The following is a 19,740-nucleotide window of genomic DNA, read 5'->3' on the forward strand; positions in this document are numbered from 1 at the left end:
GGCAAAGAATGGTTGCTCCAGGACAACCAGCGGAAGGTAACTGACTAATGCTATCTTGCCACCACAGTGGGCGGCCTTGCCATCATAGACTTTAACTGATCATTACAATGTCTGGTGTTGCAGATTATTTATCAGACTAAATGTCAGACAGGAAATATTAATGTAATGTTATTGAGAAATGAGACTGTCCTGCTCTTGTTTCTCTGATAAAGGTATCGGCAATACTGTATTGACATTTTCACACAGTGACCGTCTGTGACCTGTTTAAAACCAACACAATATGACCAACCTGTGACAAACACTATTATTGATCACAAGACATGTTATTGGTTTCTTATGCATGAACACCTTTTGGACACACACACTTTACAACAATTTGTGGATGGAAATGGAACACATTCTGAAGATTTCCATTTAGCGAAATATCAATATTTTGATTTGTATTCAGAACATATTTGATGCTCTTTACCATAGAGGTGGATAAACATGTATTATCAGATGCCCGGACAAACAGAAGTGCCCAATGCCTGATGCCTGCCTGAGGAAAACAAGATGCTTGATTGATTGATCTGCAGGTTCCATGGATTAGTTTAGCCCCTTTGCACCTGCTACAATCGTACTGTCCTCACAAATGTAATGACCAAGTCTTCATATGTTAAGACTCTCAGTATTTTCATAGCAGTGTTGTTATGATGTACGGTAGTTGAGTCTTTTCAGCACTGAGTGAACAAGCCCGTCTGGGCTCATCTGCCGAACTGGCCCATCTGCACAAAGAGGCTACACTGGGGATAATGCATACATTGCTCACACAATAAAAACAGAGCAAAAATAACTCTCTCTCTCTCTCTCTCTCTCTCTCTCTCTCTCTCTCTCTCTCTCTCTCTCTCTCTCTCTCTCTCTCTCTCTCTCTCTCAGACTCAGACTCAGACTCAGACTCAGACACAGACACAGACACAGACACACACACACACACACACACACACACACACACACACACACACACACACACACACACACACACACACACACACACACACACACACATCAAAAGAAAATTCCTCAAAGAAACTAAGGAAGTTTCGAAAGTCAAGTTAGTGACAAATATGAGCTGGTATGAAAAAGATTCATAACATCTAACCTTTTACTGTTACTTGTCATAAGCACAAAAAAGCCGTTTGAGAATGAAGTGTGTGGAAATACAAGTGCCAGAATTCTTTACATTCTTCCTCACAAAAGGGCACCACAATGGCTGTGGATATGTGAAAAATTTTCATCATTTTCGCTGGAGAGATACCCACATATAATAACATGGCAATTACACATGCACACACACATGCAGACACAGTTACATACACACACTATACGCGTACACACAAATACACACTATGCACATGCACACGTTCTAACACAAACACAAAGACACACCAACACACTCACACAAAACACTGTTATAGCACCGTCAAGACATTGCCAGGCTTTTCCGAGATAAGGCCGCCTAATTTGAGGGAAGGTAACCATATTTGTTATTACAAATGGCGAACAAACAAGCAATCTTCATTCTCAGCATGAGATAACACGGCGCCCATCACTTCAGCCTCGCCGCCCAAGAATGAGCTTTCATGAAGCGTTTGTCAGTCTCATGTGCACTTTAATGTGTGAAGACTGGAGCGTTCGGTTCAGTTCAATTAAAATGCTAATATGTTTATGGGTCATATTCCCACATTTACGGAGGAAATTGGGAGGTGTTTGTGTGTGCGTGTGTGTATGTGCGTGCGTGTGTGCGTGTTTGTGTCTGTGTGTGTGTGCGTGCGTGCGTGCATGTTTTTCCGTGCGTGTGAACATGTGTGCGTGCATAGTCGGTCAGCACTTTATCACACTGAATATGGGCGCTAGGAAAAAGAACAGAATATCTAAAAAAGCTGTACAGATCAACATACACCGCATCATTAGTCAGATGGATTTTCACATAAATTCAGTTTCAAATGCGCTACACCACTGCTTCGCCATGCAGAAGCTCTCAGTGGTGGGATGGCACGCAGCTTTTTTCGAGCACTGAAGCATAGCCAGACTCCGCGGGATGTTCATTATTAAAAAGGGTCAGGCGCTCTCTGCACTCCGGTGCTGGCGATGGCGCGCACATAGCAGGTGTCTGGAATGCAACATTTCCCTTTCCGCAGGAAAGTTCCCATCTTTATAACTTAACAAGCAACAGTGAGATGTGTGTGTGCATGCGGCACCTCAAATGGACCTCCCTCCGCCCACACTAATACCTCTCTGGGAGGCAAGCGCAGCAGAGGACACAGGCAGACATAGCAGGACCACTATAACGTGTTTGTTTTCACGTGTTCAGCCTTTGCACTGACCATTAAGCAAGTTAATGGAAGAAACATGAGCTTATGTGCCACACAGCATGATGTCTTTCTCCTACGTGTATGGAAGCCTGTAGACTAAGTTATAGAAAAATGTCATCTCTGCCTCATTCTAACTTATAGGGAACATCCTACGTCTACGAAGGACAGACGAAAGTAATAGGAAAATGATTGAGGGACATCTCTGTCTAATTCTTACTTACTGACAACATTAAACTCTGGAGAATAGTTCCCCAAGCAAGAGGAGGACAGAATTCAGCACCCAGGACAGCTACATCCTGATCAAATTGCTTTCAGTTTCCACCAAGCAAAAAAACAGAGTTTCTCTCATCCCCGAGAGAAGCTCCCATCTGTCATGATGGTTCACATGAAGATGAGGGGAGATGAAGGTGCAGTGGTGGGACAGTGTGACAGAAAAGTGATGAACTAATCCCAGTTTCAATTCCCACTTGCCGAACCCCGAGTTCTCTCTCTTGACTACAACAACAACCTCATAAGTTTCTCAGACTGTGTCTACCAAGGCCTTCCCCAACTTCTGTCATCATGTTTGGCTTCTCCAATCTCCAGGTGTACTTTTCTTTTTTCTTTTTTTTCTCTAGTGATGGCGATTCATCATTTCCCTGCAACTTTCTGTTCCTTTACTCTCGAACCATCTTTCATTACACAAGCCAGCATACGAAACGTGCTTGGCTGTTTGGTTACGCGTCTGCCGTCCAAGATCCAAGCTTTCACTCTTTGGTTTGATCTTCACTCCCTCCCTGTAAGCCCATCTGGCTCCATCTGTTTGACTGAAATAGGCATTTTTGTATGCCTATGTATTTCTTTTCCCCAGTCCTGACACGTCAGACACCATCGGGGGCTGTCTTTCCCCAGGGGTCTGGAGTTTCTTGTTCTGTAGACGGCAGCATATATCTCCCCTGATACATCTCACTGAATGTATTTCCAGACATAAATTCTCCAAAGAAGTGTTCTTTAGGGACTGGAGGCATCCACAAATTTCTCTTTTTTTGCTTGGATAGAGAACAGTGTCTTCCGTTGCAGACTGGACATTAGTTTTCAGTGGAGCCTGCCAGCCTATAGGCAGGGACTCCCATAGGCAGCCTGCACATACAGTTTGGATATGTGGAGAGAGCAGAATCCCTGACTATAGTGACAGCACTCACCACAGGAAAAAAAACTATTTTATACAGAAATGCACAAGTTCATCTTCTGTCACATAAACCACAGTTACCGGTACACATTATGCTGAAATGTGACAGCTCAAGGGTACCTAATGACTGGAGTGGGTTGTGGAAGTCATCTACTTTGTCCCCCTTGGATTATGTAACTGTCATGTTCACTTTTTTGGTGCATTCCACCTGCAAAGTTTGTTCTTCATTCAAAGTATGTTTGCATTCAAAAGTGACACAGACGGACAGGGATGTAATGAATAGGTCTACAGGGACCCGTCTCAGAGGCCCTAAGGGTCCAGCCAAATTATAACCTTGGCAAATATCCACATTTCTACTGCTGGTGCAATTGTGTACTCAACTGATGGTACATGACACTAATCAGAAATCATAGCACAAACAGGCTATTCTAGGGTCAGCTGGGGAATGAACATTTGAAACAAAATTGCCAAAACTGTACTAAAGTCCGAGCTGTTATTTGCCGTCTAGGGGCTTGGGGGCCCTAAGCGAGTGCATGCCTAGCCTGGTGGGAAGACACACCCCTGAGCACAAATCAACTTGATGAAGATGGGTTCCAGTTGCCTGGTCCTGACCATCCCATAATACTATCATTTAATTTCGTATTCATGGTCTGGAGGTTGTTTGACGCGATTGTAGGAAGGACATTTTCAGAAAATCAGGATTTAACTTAATAAGTTGTTGAACAAACATGTCTGACGTTTATCTATGGCGATGTAGGACCGTTTAACAGACATGTCTGACAGAACATCCTACCGTAGAATAAAATTACAATGTAGGACCGTTTGTGAGAACACCGGCGCCAATCCTACCGGTCAACATCGCTCCACAGAAAACGCGCAGACCCTTACTGCTTCGTGCATCTTCGTTACACTTCGTGAGCTTATGTGAGGCTAGGGTTCCAGAGTCAAAAGTAGTAATCTGGGGTTGAAACAAGCAACTCCCTAGACTCAAAACCTTTCTTATAAATGTACACATATGGCTGAAACATCCAGTCACTGGTGCAGTGATACAGTATCCGTGACAGGTTGTTGACGCCACAGCAGACCTGCAAATTATGCCAAGATCTGTGCTCCCTCAGGACAGCTTCCGACACATACGTTCACGTTGCATGTTGACATCAAGCTGCAGGCCCCGTATAGCGTAACAGCTGTTTAGCTGCTTAGAAAGTAAGAGTAATTTACTTCCATCTGGAGGATTTGTGAACCGCAAGCTTTTACAATTTAACAATATTACAGAGGCTAGGCCACAATCACCGTTGGAGCTGAATATTTATATTGTGGCGAATTCTTAAAATCCATCAATTTGAAAAGTGCTTACACATTTGGAAAGTGTTTGCACATTTCAAGTGGAAGAAAAAGGAGACGTTGGTCCATCTGGAGTTTTTAAGTGAACCCAGAGGCCTTCGTTACACACATAATATATTTTTTTATCCATTCATGTCTCTCATCATGCATCTGGTCATAAGAGGAACTGAGGCGTGAAGGTGTGAGGGATGAGCTGATGAGATGAATGCTCTTTCAAGCAGCCAGGTGATCGGAGGTGTTTATGGGATTTGTGTTCCCAGATCAACACCTACGGTATATTGATGGTGGAATGTTTTTTTCCCCTTATGGTTTGATGTAATTCTGATCATTGTGATGCATATATACCCACATTACACTTTTTGTGTGACAGATTTCACTATTTCAGCCCTCTGCTTTCATTACAGCCAGGTAGACCTATCTTTCGACACACAATGATACAAACAGTATCTGGCGAAATGATGCCTATAAGGTGTTTCAAATTGACGCAGGCACCATTTCAGACTGAGAGAATGTTTGTTAAAGGAACTTATTGACTCACTCTCCCTCATGTAGACCCCTCCATCTGCTCACTAGCAGTGGTGGCACAAAAGTAGGCCTAATACATCCTTAGTACACCCTTTTGTGAACAAATGCCCCCGTTACCTCATCATTACCCTTCCAACGATGCCCCTGACCTCATCATAAGCCTAGCAACGTTCAACGTAATATTGAAAAATAAAACAGATGAATAGGCCTACCCCCCAATTGCAACTAAGCACCGCCCCCTTTCCATGACCTCCTCCTCAACGCCCCCTCCTGTAGAGGGGTCTGTAGAGCTCCCATTGACAAACGGTTGTCTAGAATAAAAATAAGATCTGCACAGGACAAAAAAAACCCAAATAAAAAAAAAAAAACGAGAGAATAGAAGAGTGGGGTGAGACTGGGTCAGGGGGCAACAAGGAAACTATTTGTGTGTGTGTGTGTGTGTGTGTGTGTGTGCGTGCGCGTGCGTGCGTGCGTGCGTGCGTGCGTGGAGCTGGGAACAATATATTTTGTCTCTTTACCCATGAAGACCATCCATGTGTTGTTGGAGAAGGCCATGAGGATGTTGGAGGCGGCCCTGAAGACCATGCTGGCCTTGGCCAGGCTCATCTCACTGAAGCAGCGCAGCAGCAGCGGGAACAGACCCAGCAGACAGGAGCCCTGCACAGGAAGGAGTCACAGGAGAGACACATGGAAACGGACCAAGAGAGGCTCATTTATTTATTTTTAGTTGGCAGCAGGGGCGTCAGGTACCTATAGAGGGGCACAGTAGGGCACTGAGAGATAATACGAGTATGTGAAGCGCGGCAGCACCTTTTTTTGCAGTTATTTATTTTTAAGAGCTTGTAAATTAATTACATTATTACAAGTAGTGCGCACCATTTTGTGTGCATTCTGTAGATTACTCCGTATGCTAAACTTGAGCTAAATTCCAAGGTAGCAAGGTTGTTGTTTTCTTTGAGAAACTCATAACGGGACACAGCAAATCAATACCAAGGCAGGTGCCCCTGTAAAATAGGTCTAGCAACGCCCCTGGTTGGTACGAGGATGTTTGGAAGAGGGAGGTTGTAATGACGTGAGTCCATCGAACAGGTAGGAATGGTTACCATTCCTACCTGTTCAATGGTTCCTGTTTGCCAGTCATCCAATGCAAAACTATGAACACATACACCAGTGTTTTTCAACACTGGGTCCGTTTGCCTGGAATTCAAATGGGATCGCCCGAAATATCTCAAAGTGTGTGAGAAAAAGAATACTGATAAATATTACTAATTAATAATATAGCTATATAATATTCTCTTTGAAACACCATTACAATCTTAGACTTCCATAAATATCTGTAGCTTTAATACCTTACTACTTAACCTCAATCACATTAGAATATTTTTCGTGAAAAAATGTGTATGGGGTCCCCAGAAATTTGGGATGTCAAAATGGGGTCCCATGCCAAAGGTTAGGAACTGCTGACATACACACACGCACATGCATACGTACACACATGCATTCATTCATTCATTCATTTATCCATATTGGAGATATGATGGATTGAAGTTCTCTTATTCCTATTGATTACAAGGTTTTAAAATACAAGTACCAGTACAACATACTAAAAAATTCCCTACCCCAGACCTAAGCTAGAAGGGCAGTGTAGCAAAATGGGCCAAGGATTTAAGACCCGTCCCTGACTCCCCGTTTTTTTTACACACTGTTCGAACAGGGCTATGGCCAGGACTTGACCGAATCAAAAATATGGCCAGGATAATTCTGACGTACATCAGCCCCTCATACAGCCCCCATCTTTCTACGATATTATGACTGCCTAAGGGTTGTATTCTCCCACCCGCGTGAGTAAAAAAAGCGTGCAACAGCGCCTCCGCGCTGACACAAGTCAGTGATTAAGCGGGGCTTACGCGGGATATCACCAGTTGTGCACTTTGGGTGGGGCCAGGCCAAAATCAGGGTGTTTCTCATGTAAATCAATCCTAAGCGTATTCTACCGGCCACTTATGCGCTTTTCCCTTTACGCGTATCAAAGGGCTGTAGTAAGGTCAAGCGCCACTATGAGGTAAAATGTAATATTGCATTTGATGCTCGCTTGGCTCGCATTTTAAGCATGTTACATGGTAGGCCAATGCTTTGCTAATGTTCCTTACCGTCAGCGTGGGTCCAAATCTAAATTCATTCACTGTTCCACATATAAACTGTGACAAAATATGACCAGCTGCCCAGAGCATGTTCTCACATCGGTGAACGTACAAACAAAAGCAATTAATTAATTGATCAGTCTGAGGATCATCATGTTGTGCCCATGGACGATAACCAAAAACACCTCGTTGCACCATGCGCAAATTGACAAGGCACTTCAGACTAAAGACTGATGTTCCAGTCATCCAAACAGCCACGCAAAGTATGCCTATTCAAAAAGAACCTTCACCATTTTTTAATCAATACACATTATCTCACCTCCACTACTCGCCTTGTGTTTGTGAAAATGAGCTGAGGTTAGATTTTGAGATGCTTTTCCATGAGGACTTTTGGCACGTGGTTCTAAATTTAAAGTTAAAATTCAGTTTTGGATCTCAATGGACTGCTGAGGTTTTCACATGGTTCATCTGAAAATCCATGCTCCGTGGTTTCTTTGAAACCACAACTGATGAAGTCGGGGAAGACTCATCCCCCCATTTAGCATATCACGCCCATGTTGGACTACGCGCTGTTTTTCTGAGTTAAGCGCGAGGGGTGTGGTAATATTTCAGAGGGGAGAATACGTGCAGGATCAAAGCATGTAAAAGGTGCGTGTGTAAAACCAACTTAAGAAAATTCCGCCCTAAGTCCTTTGTCTATGCATTAAAGATGGACCAATGGACCACCCCTTCTAAATGGTAGGCCAGTTTCTAAGGGAAAATGCCCAGTATGAAAGATTACCAGTCCAGGCCTGGCTGGCTGCACTAAAGAGATAGCATTTTTTGGGGAGAGTTGTTCAAAAAGTTCAATGGTGGTAAATAACAAAGAGCCATCACAAAGACAGGAGGCAATCAATAGCTGACATCGGGAGCTGTGATTTTGCCAGTGAAAAATTATGGAGGAGACTGCGTTAATAGTCTGCTTGATAACAAAAAAACAGCCCTGTACCAGTAGAGGTGTAAAGGTGATTTTGATCATGGCTCGGTGGAGGTGCTGTGAAACAAAGCTGTGATAAATATTTGACGTGTCACTTTCATTATCAACCTAAAAAATTTGACTCAATTAACCTTCACAGAGTGTGAGAGCAAATGAATGAATGTGTGTGTGTGTGTGTGTGTGTGTGTGTGTGTGTGTGTGTGTGTGTGTGTGTGTGTGTGTGTGTGTGTGTGTGTGTGTGTGTGTGCGTGCGTGCGTGCGTGCGTGCGTGTGTGTGTGTGTGTGTGTAAGAGAGAGAGAGAGAGAGAGATTGAGGGGAGGCAAAGTGTGTGTATGTGTGCGTGCGTGCGTGTGTGTGTGCACGCGTGCGTCTGTGTTTAAATTCTAACTCATTTGCCTCTCCTCTTCCATCAAGACAGGTTTGATTTAATTATTTCTGTCCTGAGGAGACAAGGTACCTTCCATTATGCGACTTGCCTCACGTTGTGCCTTTTCATATTTGCGACCTCCAATTTAATGGATGTGCATTAAAGAGTTCCTTTAGAAAGGTCAACAGTCTGTGTGTTTAAGTTAAATCATCTTACTAGCACCTGATAGTGCCTCGTACAAACTCCCCATCGCCTCTAATGATTATGGTCTAGCAGAAAGCCTGTGAGTCATTTGAAAATACAGCGGTTGGGGGTGGGGGTAAGGATTTGGATTGATTGAATACACGACTATTCAGTTCTTTTCTTTTCTTCAGACAGAAGAAAGTTAAAGATACAAGCAAATATAACAGTCTGTTTTCCAAGTAATGGCTTTAGTAGTAATTAAAAAGGTATGCCAATACCGTGTGCTTACAGTAAATAATGGTAAGTTCCTTTTGATAAAGAAAAGAATCTGGTGAATGCAATGTCATGTACCATAATATAATTTATCCTTGCCCTTTCACTCCTCCTCTCTCGCTCTCTTTCTGACAATTATATCCAATCTAACTACTTATTGGTCAGTTAAACAACATGTGAGTCCATTGAATAGGTTAAAATGGTTCCTGTTCACCATTCATCCATCCCAAAACCTCACACACGCACGCACGCGCGCGCTCGCACACACACACACACACACACACACACACACACACACACACACACACACACACACACACACACACACACACACACACACACACACACACACACACACACACAGTGGCCGGCTGCCTAAGGTGTCCAGATGTCCAGCTGTTAATTTACCCTCACCTTCGCCTCCCAGTCCTCCAGCAGATGAGGAATTAATAGGTAGCCTAGTAATGTTTGTTTTTCGACCTTAATTCCCATGATTTTTTATTACTTAGCATTATATCATTTGCCATTATTTTAAATTGGCTAAGTGTTTCTTTTTGTTTATTACACTGAGAGTATAACGTAGCTACTACCCCCCACCGCCACCCCCTTTAGCTGCCAGTTTGAGTAGGACACTCAGGTGCAGTGTCAGGCCTCTTGAACCACAGACAAAACACATCCTTGGCATCCTCTACGAAAAAGACACCGCTTTTGCCATCGGCAACAAAAAACTAGTGTCACTTCCTAACGACAGTCACCTTTTGTTTGGGTGTCTTGGCCGTGACAACACATTGACCCTCCCTCCCCACCACACACACGCGCACGCATACACACACAGACACACACACACACACACACCCCAAATCACCACCTCAGTCTTCGCTGATGAGATCGACGACATGGAGGCAGCGGTGGCAGTAGAATCTGCTGACGGGGAATGGGGCGGGGGTGGATGTGGGGGATGATGGGGATGGAACACAAAGGCACCCTATCCAGAAGCTTCCGTCTGGTAATTACAGCTGCCTCGCACATAATAGATGAAGGTTAAGGCTGTGGCCAGCCACTGTCCACAGAGGGAGTGCAGGTCTTGATTGGTTTTCTTGTGCAGTACTGTGTGCAGAGAAACGGCGAGGGTTAGGGGGTAAACGGGCCACTTGCACTGGGCCCAGCGAGAGTGGGTGCCCAGAATCAAGTCCTCATTACAGTAGATGTCTTGGATGGGGGACTCTTTCAGATGTCCTTGTCCTGGGCCTGACCAAAGCTGTCAATTGCCCTGACTGTGTGTGTGTGTGTTTTGTTACCTCTTACAGCCTATAGGGGTTGGGAGGGTATCTGGGTGGGTGCGTGGGTCGGTGGATGTAGGGAGGCAGGGACTTGGGACTGTTACTTGAAGGCTTGAAATCGATATTTAATTTTGAATGATATCGCGGCAGGATCTTGATTCTGTCAAATATGCTTCTACAAACATAAAAGCGAAATGAATGGTGTTTGGTCGCTACCATTGTCCGTTGGTAATTGCTGTGTAAATTGCTAAATCGGTTCTTTTTGAATCACGGTTTCTCTTTTCCTTTTCCTACATCAAGGGTAAATTACGGGCTAGCCCATGGTTTGGGGAAAATTGTTCTTTTTCCTTGTTCTTCAAACCTTTTGAAAGGTCAGTAATACTGTGGATAATGGCATGCCTTAACCTTAGCAATTTTCATTTCAACGGGAAAAAAATCCGCTCACATATGGTATAAACATGGCAATCAGCCAAGACAAAGTCCCAAGGTCCCAGTACGTATAAAAAAGCATAAAAGAGGGTTGGGGGGGAGTAGACAAGCAACAACTCCGGCCTCTCCATTCACCAGGCTCAGTGTCCTAACACTATGGCTTTCACTGGTACAGGTTGTCTTACTGCAGTCATAAGGAATAATGGGGACACAGTGATCATCCTTTTGATCTTTGAGATCATGTGATACGTCAGGGTACACAGTTCATGCAATGAAACAAACCCGCTGCATTTCACCAATCAAACCAGTATTAGCAAGGGGCAGACATGGCAATGGTTCAAGGGAGCATGGTGCGAGAATGGTGCCCTGATCAAGACATGTCAGTTAAGGAGGAAGGAGGAAGATGGAAGAGGGCATAGTCACTCTGACCTTTGATTTGTCCCATGACTGCCTCTGCCAATAAATTCTCCCTCTTTGTGAAGCATATTTCTCTCGCAGATGTCATACCACAAGCATGATGACCTGGGACGTATTCCAAGAACCTGGGTCAATAGTGAACAAGATTAAGTTAATCTTGAAGTATGGTAAATCATCTAATAGGAGAGCCTGGGAGAGTACTCCTTTTCTTAACCAAATGACACCTGTGGGCTATCTATTAGCAGATTTACAATTTCCGGTAGGTGAACTTAGCCAGGTTTATCACTTAATAATGTTCTTACGGTGCCCATCCATTTGTCAGTTTGACGCAAGCCGTACCAACGCATTCAATTCATTTTCAATGAAATGCGGCAGATCGTCGTTACCGGACTCGCAAAGCATGTTGGGATTCCGGCACGGCGAGCGTGGGTCCGGTGGCACGTCAAAAAGTTGAGCTCTCCCGAAAGTTATGCAAATAGCTACAGCTGACGGACTGCGTTACCCAATGACTGTTGAGCACATGAAAATGTCCCATTATAACTGTGGTCATCACGAAGGTGCATTTCCCTCCGTAAAAGTAGATTTTTGACATCTATCGAACTTTTGGATTTACAAAATATAGACTACAAGAATTTATGTTGCATGTGCTTATGATGCCTGGGTTCAAATGGTTATTTTCGATTTCGACCATAAGCATAACAACACGAGGTCAAGCTGTGTGTGAAAAAAAAACACGTGCCGAGGTCGGTAAGAGTATATTGAACTGTAAATTAGGGGAAGTTGGTTTGCTATATCGATAAAAACGGCTAGAAATGTAGATCGATATACTTCCTGTATATAACTTCCGGGCCACGCGAGCTGTAGTAGCAGTGCGTCGACACTGGGGTATCCAATACGTCGAGCTGCGATAACGTAACGCTATAATGGATCGCCGGCCTTAGAATACCCCCTTGCTGGAGAGCACTCAGAAAAACAGTTTTTACTAACAACCACACAGCCATAATAGAGACAGCAATATGAAGTCAAAATGTTTTTTTTCTTACTTATGACTTTATGTAAACATTGTTCTGTATTACAGCTATACAATATGTCTTCTTCTGAAAAGTTACTGGTGCTTAAAATAATGGCTCACCGCAGCCAATTATGGGATAAATAAGAAGCAGAGGTAATTTTCTGGGATAAATTGCTTTTTGTTCATAGAGAAAATAAATGACACAACAGAATTACAATAATCCCTGTCTCTAAATCCCTGCCCTAATAGCCAAACTGAAAGGTAAATGTAGGAAGTGTAATTATGGATGCGAAGTTACATGTCTACAGATCTAAAATAAAAACAAACAACCAAAAGAACAAAAAACATTTTTTTTGTCTATACAGACATGTTTATGTCTGAAGGCCCTCAAAATCTTTCTCTAAACTATTAATTTTCACTGACTTGTAAGTCGTCTGCCATCATTATTATTCATTTTATTGTTAATTTTGTTTGTTTTTTGGGCTTTTTACACCTTTAATCAGGAGAGGACAGTTAAAGGACCAGTTCAGTCAATTTCAACATGCTGTTGTATTGCTCACGCACGCTACCCTTGACTTGTCAGTACCAGGTGATTTTTTCGGCTCAGCCCTTTCCGAGATATGAGCTATTCTAATCGGGGCAGCGTTTGTTTACATTTATTTTTTTTAAATATAGGCCATATATACTTATACATATATACTCCATATATTTTCCCAAAAGGTACCACTGTTTGCTAGTTGTTTGCTGATGTATAACCTTTTGGATGTTTTTGGGAATATGGGGATTTAAAAAAAAATGTAAACAAAGAGCTGCCCCCATTACAATGACCAGGATCTCGGAAAAGGCTGAAGAAGAAAAAAAAAGGTCAGGTACTGATATGTCCAGGGTAGTGTGAGCATTACAACGGTATGTTGAAATTGACTGAACTGGTCATTTAAGGTGTGAGACGAAATGAGTGGGAGAGAGAGAGGAGAAGGATCAGCAAAGGACCTCAGGCCTGAATGGAACCTGGGTCGCATGTCTTAGCGCAGTGAGCCACCATGCATCTGTTTATTGTCATGTTAACAATTATTCAATTGCTGTTGTGTTTTAAAGTGCCCTACAATAAATGGTCACAGCCTAAAACAAACTTTCATCTCTGCTCTTTCTGTAGCTGTCCCAGTAGCTGTATAAAAACCTGAAATGATTTGACCTGTTCATGATGGAAAGATTGTTCCTGACATAAGGTTTCAGACATTTCGGATATTTTCCCAAAGAACGAAAAAAAAACCCTGAAAAAAAAAATGTGACGCACCCAAGTGACAAGATGAGTGAGACGTCAAACGTCTTCACTTACCAAAAGCAGCATCCTGACAGAATTGTAGATCCCATACATCTCTGTGTCAAACTCCCTGGGCGGGTACATCAGGTACAGGAGCAGGATGGCTGATTCTCCTGGGAGTCAGAAAGAAAGAAAACGGAGAGTATGGGAGATGAATTGATGGAAAGCAGAGAAAATATGAATAAAAGTCTTAAAATGTGAACTTTATCGTCTGACTCATGTGCAAATCAACCAGGAGGTGTTTGATGTGAAGACACCACAGAATTGCATCTCAACTGGTGTAACTTGAACACTTGTACTTGAACTGTGTCTGTCTTTCCCATGGCATATGTAACAGCTCTGCTTGTTCCTGTGCATTACATTTATACCCAAGGGAATCAATGACAGTTGTTCAGATGTTTTCTTTTCTGTAGAATTTGACATAATATCACAATCAATGTAGGCCTATATTTCATGCACTCCCAACAGTCAATTTGCAGCACAGTGCTGTATGTGATTTTCCCGCAATAGCTGCATCACTTAATGCTTCCTGGCCTCCATCCATTTAACTGCAAGCGCCCTGTGAAACAGGCCTGTAAGTAAAAAGCAGTACCCATGTGGGCCTCTTTATGTTTTCCTTATTTACTGCATTGTTATACTCCTCAGAAACAGCATGAGTTCTGCAGTGTGTTAAGACCTACCAAACAACCATCCATGCGGCAGAGAAACAGATCAATGTAAACAACTGATGTAAGCCTCCACATATCATTGATTTAGTGGTCTGAAAAGCAGCTGCTTTTTCTTAGTGGGGATAAAGAAGCAGAAGAAGGAAGAAGAAAAAAAACACACACACACCAACAACCACCTTATCACCCAAACCTGTCAATTGGTCCTTCAATTTGACCTCGGCTGTGCAAGAACAAAGAGTAAACACAAAGTCTGAATTTAAACAGAGTCCCTCACCTGCAGCGATCAGGTTGTTGAGGAAGGAGCAGACGATGAGGAGGAGGAGTTTCAGCCTCTCCTGCCCTGGCCTCTGCTTGAACACAGAGTGAAAAGTCCTCTTGAGGTAGGTCACCAGAAACAACCGTGAACCTCCGGCGGACGAAGTGGAGTCTTCAGGTTCTCCACCTTCTTCCTTGGTGACGCTGGCGAGGGCGACGGGAGGCCTGGGGGCCCGCAACCACAGAGCGACGTAGAGGATGATGATGACGTGGCAGGCCAAGTAGGCCCCGAATGCCGATGTCAGCCCGTATTCCTTCTCCAGGAAGCCGCCCAGCAGGAAGCCTACCATGCCCCCTACGAAGACCATGGACTCGGCGACGGCCATGCGGACGGTGCGTGACCGGCGGTCGTCTGCCGTGGCGTCTGCCAAGTAGCTGAAGCAGCTGAGGAAGATGGAGACGTGGCCCCCTGTCATCCCCACGATGACCGCTGTTGTCAACATCCACCTGTTCAATGGAAACACATCTTGTTTAGATTTTTGATTTTTTTTAAACTTTTTTGTATTTGTCCTCATGTCATTCCATCTCCTCTCCCAGCGCTGGTCTGCGAACACGGCACAGTTCCATGTCACCTCTATGGACATAAGCTTTCAACTCCCGTCTATTGTAGGCTTATATCTTTGCGTTCACTGTGTGTTTTATGATTATGTTTAAAGGTCTGTAAAGCATCTTTGAGTCTTTGAGCGCTATAGCATAAAACCTGAAGATTATTATATTATTATTACTATTTATTTAGGATAGGACAGTGAGGGAGCATGACAGCAAATGAGTGGGAGAGAGAAAGGGGAAGGATTGGGAAATGCCCTCGGGTCGGAATTGAACACCGGTTCACGGTGTAGTGGGATGGCCTCCTAGCTTCTGGAGTCGCTATACGCTCCCCTACACACATTTTGTTTAACTTAAATGGTTTGGATATAAATGTCAGAAAGAAAACAGGAAAAGACAAAGTGAAATAGCAAGGCTACACTGCTATTGCATTACAGTACATTATGTAAGGGTTAACGTTCGGCGAGAAGGTCGCTACCGTGGAATAGCAGCACGACAGAGAGAATCTTTAGACCCCGACGCGGAGCACTCTCTGAAGTGCTGCTATTCCACAAAGCGACCGATCGACACATGGCGGGGACATTTCTTTATTTAATGTTAAGTTCATTATAATTTTTCATGTCAAAAGATTGTTGCTGCGCAAAACAAAACAGTGCCGTTGTGGAACACCGCTAGGCAACAGGTAGCCTAGACAACAGGTGTTGTCTATCACAGCAGCTGATTAGAGTGACAAAAGACCGGACCCCCTGCGGAGTGATATGAAACATTCGCTTTAGCAGTGAAAAGTCTTGTTGCCATTGACAGCGGTCTGATATAGACCAACCCGTTCCTTTATCTCAAATATCAGACGTGCGAACGTTGGGGAGCCCCATTGAAATGAATGGAGCATTCGACCGATGACGTCACACCATATAATAAACTGCATTACATTACACCAGGGGGCCCCCAAACCCTTCTGGGTCTGAGGGCTATACCCGAGGGCTACTGCGGGCTATGGGTGCTTCGCAAGGGCTACTTGTTTACACATCGTTCTCAAATCACACTATGATTCAATGATAATTTGCTCATTGTTAATAAAGAAATAGTCTTTATGTTATAAAGAAATGATTTCATTGAAATAATATAAAAAACATCAACTGTGTTCAAAATCTTGTAGTCGTCACTATTTATTAACATCCTTGGTGGGCACCTCAGAAGCTCCTGGAGGGACTGTGGTCTTTTTCTACTTTATTTGATAGGACAGTGTGAGAGGTGGACAAGAAGCAAATTGGGAGAGAGAAGGGGAAGGGCCGGCAAAGGACCCGGGCCGGGAATCGAACCCAGGTCAGCCGCACGGCAGGCGAGTGCCCCACCGGTTGGCCATGGCAGGGCCGGCCTGCATGACACTTACCACACGGACACCTGCGGCAGCTGCTGCACAACGATGAGCACGGCGCCGGCCGCCAGGGAGAGCGCCGAGGGCAGCACCATGACGGAGCGGCGGCCGGCGCTGTCCGACCAGGAGCCCAGGAGCAGGGCCGGCGGGATGGACACCAGGCTCAGGGTGGCCATGTAGAGCAGCAGCACCACGGACGCGCGCTCCTGGAGCTCCTTGTCATCGGCGTGGTCGCGCTCCGGGTCCGTGCAGATGGTCTTGTCATCAAAGAGCTCGTAGCATACCTGAGGGACGGAGGAAGAAAGGAGGAGAGGAAGAGGAGGATGAAGAAGGAGGGGATTGGAGAGAGGATGAAAGAGGAAGAGGAGGAGGAGGAGGGTGAGAAAGAGGAAGAGGAGGAGGACGAAAAGAAGAATGAGGAAGAGAAGGAGGAGGAAGAGGAAGGGGTTGGAGAGAGGATGAAAGAGGAGTGTGAGTACAGGAAGGAGGAGGAAGAGGAGGATGAGGAGAGTGGAGGAAAGAAATATTGGAGAGGAGGAGGTGGAGGAGGAAGATGAGGACACAGTAGGTAAGAGAGAGGATGAAAAGGGGGAGCAAGAAAAAGAACAGTAAAGGAGGTTAGGGAGAGGAAGGAGGAGTACCGGTAAGAGCGAGAGGAAGGGACTGGAGGGAGGATGAAAGAAGAGAGTGAGGAGGAAGGTATTGGCAAGGCAATGAAAGAGGCATGGGGAAAGGGAATATATTTTGATGTTGGCATATATATGAAGGACAATGAGCGAGCGGACGAGAGAGATAAAGAGAGTTAGAAGGAGAGAGAGAGAGAGAGAGAGAGAGAGAGAGAGAGAGAGAGAGAGAGAGAGAGAGAGAGAGAGAGAGAGACCGAGCAAGTGAGAGAGAGAGAGAGAGAGATCAAGCGAGAGACAGAGACCGAGCAAGAGAGAGAGAAAGAGAGAAAGGCGACAATAACACAACTAAGCAAAGATGCCATGGAAAAAAAGAGCATTCGCATGAAAAACAGTTGAAAACAGACACTTGAATTCCTTCAGCTGTGTTCTGTATAAGAGGTATATACATACTGTAGCTCTCACTGCTTTCACTGGCTACATCATTACTCCCCGCGCTGGACATTCATGCTGTGTGCACCGACACTGATATTCAACAACCATGATGAATGTGTGTGCATAGGGCCCATGATGATGTATTGTGTGAATATATCACTTTGTGTCTACACATGCTGCTAAGGCGCTGTGCAGGTACAGCCTATTTGCCATTATTCAGGTCCTTGTACCTGCTGTGTTTATCTGTGAAAAGCGTCTCAATGAGCAGCGGCAATAGCACAGCAAACATATTTTTTCCTTCCTGCGCGTTATCAAAAATAATTTCTTATTCAATGAATTTGTAAAAGAGCCGTATGATAAGGCTTGTAGTGCACGCATGCAGGCAGGCGGGAGAGATTTGGAGAGGAGGAAAATGAGCATTGAGATGTGACGGCGGAAAAGAAGACACTAATGTAGTCTTTTGTAATAGCTTCAAGTCTATTTGCAAAAAAAAGAAAAAACGCCTCCCGTGACTCAAGTTGCCTCTCACTATGCAAATGTATGGACGACGGGAAACATAAAATAGACTTCCGCCGATGACTTCATACACTCCTCGTGCGCCCACTGAGAGACAAATTGCAGGTTTGTTTGATGGCAGGCACAAAAGCCTGCTACTACCCATTGTGCGGTGTTAATTCAACACCCTGTCAAATTTAACACTGTTGGAGTTGATCTTACTCTTGACGTGTGGAATTAACACTGTAATATACACTGTGCTGAGAGTTTACTGCCCTGTAAAAGTTAACGTTAAATATTCACAGGCCAAAGATATGTAAAAATCCTTGGCCATATATAACAATAATAATAACTAGAGATGCACCGGATCCTGATTTTTAAGATCCTGCCGGATACCGGATCCACTGCTTAAGATCCTGCCGGATCCGGAACCGGATACCGAATCCTACGAAAGGGTTGAAACACATAGCCTACTCACACACGTGGGCCCTTTTTTATCACGTTGGCTCAAACTATTTTGACTGAAAAGCCTCGGCTACCAGATCCTGGATCCTGGAACCGGATCCGGATCCTGTGAAAAACCCTATTATCCTGCCGGATCCGGAACCGGATCTTGGATCCGGTGCATCTCTAATAATAATAGTGCTCGGGGGAATTAAATGTATTACTGTATCTACAGGTAACTGCAATGTTGAATACACGGTTTGGGAGTGAAATTCAACACCCACAGTGTTGAAAAAAAAAAAAAAGGGCAGGACGCCAAGGCACTCTTCTTAGATAAAACCGCTTTATTATAAGGCTAGTTCATGTTAGAACTTAAATAATTAAAAATACTGCCACTGCCAACATGTTTCGGCCACTACAGGGCCTTCATCAGGGCACAAGGTGAGTCAAGCAGTGTAGCACACAAGAGTCTCAAACACACTAATCAATCAGCTGATTGACTCAAGGTGATGTAGGCGGAGTCTGCTCCTGCAGAGCTGCAAGGTACATACAAACAACCACAACAATAGAAAGCTGGCAGTCTTAAAACTGTTAAAGAGTATCATATTACTGGAAAGAAAAACAAAAAACATTACAAAGCTCGATGGTTCAAAGAAAAGATATATCTATATTGTCATTAAGACCAGGGAAACGCATGGCATTGAGCCTATGTATCCAGCGACCCTCTTTCTGATTCAACATCTTCTGTCTGTCTCCTCTCCTAGGAGAGAGAGGGACATGATCAATACCTAATGCAGAAAAAGTTGCAAGTTTATCATTATGCATGTTCATGTGCATAGTCATAATTTTTAACTTTAGCAGCATATCTATGCTCAGCAAGTCTATCCTGAAGTCGGCGTTTTGTCCTTCCCACATAGAAAGCAACACACTGCGAGCATTTCAAAATGTAAACAACATACTCAGTTTTGCAATTAATGAAATGTTTTGTTGTGTAGGTTTGTTGTGTGACAGGGTGAGTAAATGTTTTAACCTTTGTCACAACATCACAAAT

The 19,740-nt window shown here is 44.1% G+C and overlaps 1 protein-coding gene across 2 annotated transcripts in view; it reads right to left on the reverse strand.

Moving 5' to 3' along the window:
* Positions 1-19,740, reverse strand: part of zgc:174356 (uncharacterized protein LOC100137120 homolog) — a 51,551-nt gene that overhangs the window by 28,619 nt on the left and 3,192 nt on the right. For both annotated transcript variants that reach the window (XM_063224075.1, XM_063224076.1), the window contains exons 2-5: positions 16,708-16,976; positions 14,731-15,218; positions 13,804-13,901; positions 5,907-6,045 (exon numbers count right to left, since the gene is read on the reverse strand). In XM_063224075.1, coding sequence (XP_063080145.1) covers positions 5,907-6,045; positions 13,804-13,901; positions 14,731-15,218; positions 16,708-16,976 — 994 coding nt within the window. The remainder of the gene's footprint in view (positions 1-5,906; positions 6,046-13,803; positions 13,902-14,730; positions 15,219-16,707; positions 16,977-19,740) is intronic.

The sequence above is a fragment of the Engraulis encrasicolus genome, chromosome 19, assembly GCF_034702125.1.
Source record: "Engraulis encrasicolus isolate BLACKSEA-1 chromosome 19, IST_EnEncr_1.0, whole genome shotgun sequence".
Lineage (NCBI taxonomy): Eukaryota > Metazoa > Chordata > Actinopteri > Clupeiformes > Engraulidae > Engraulis > Engraulis encrasicolus.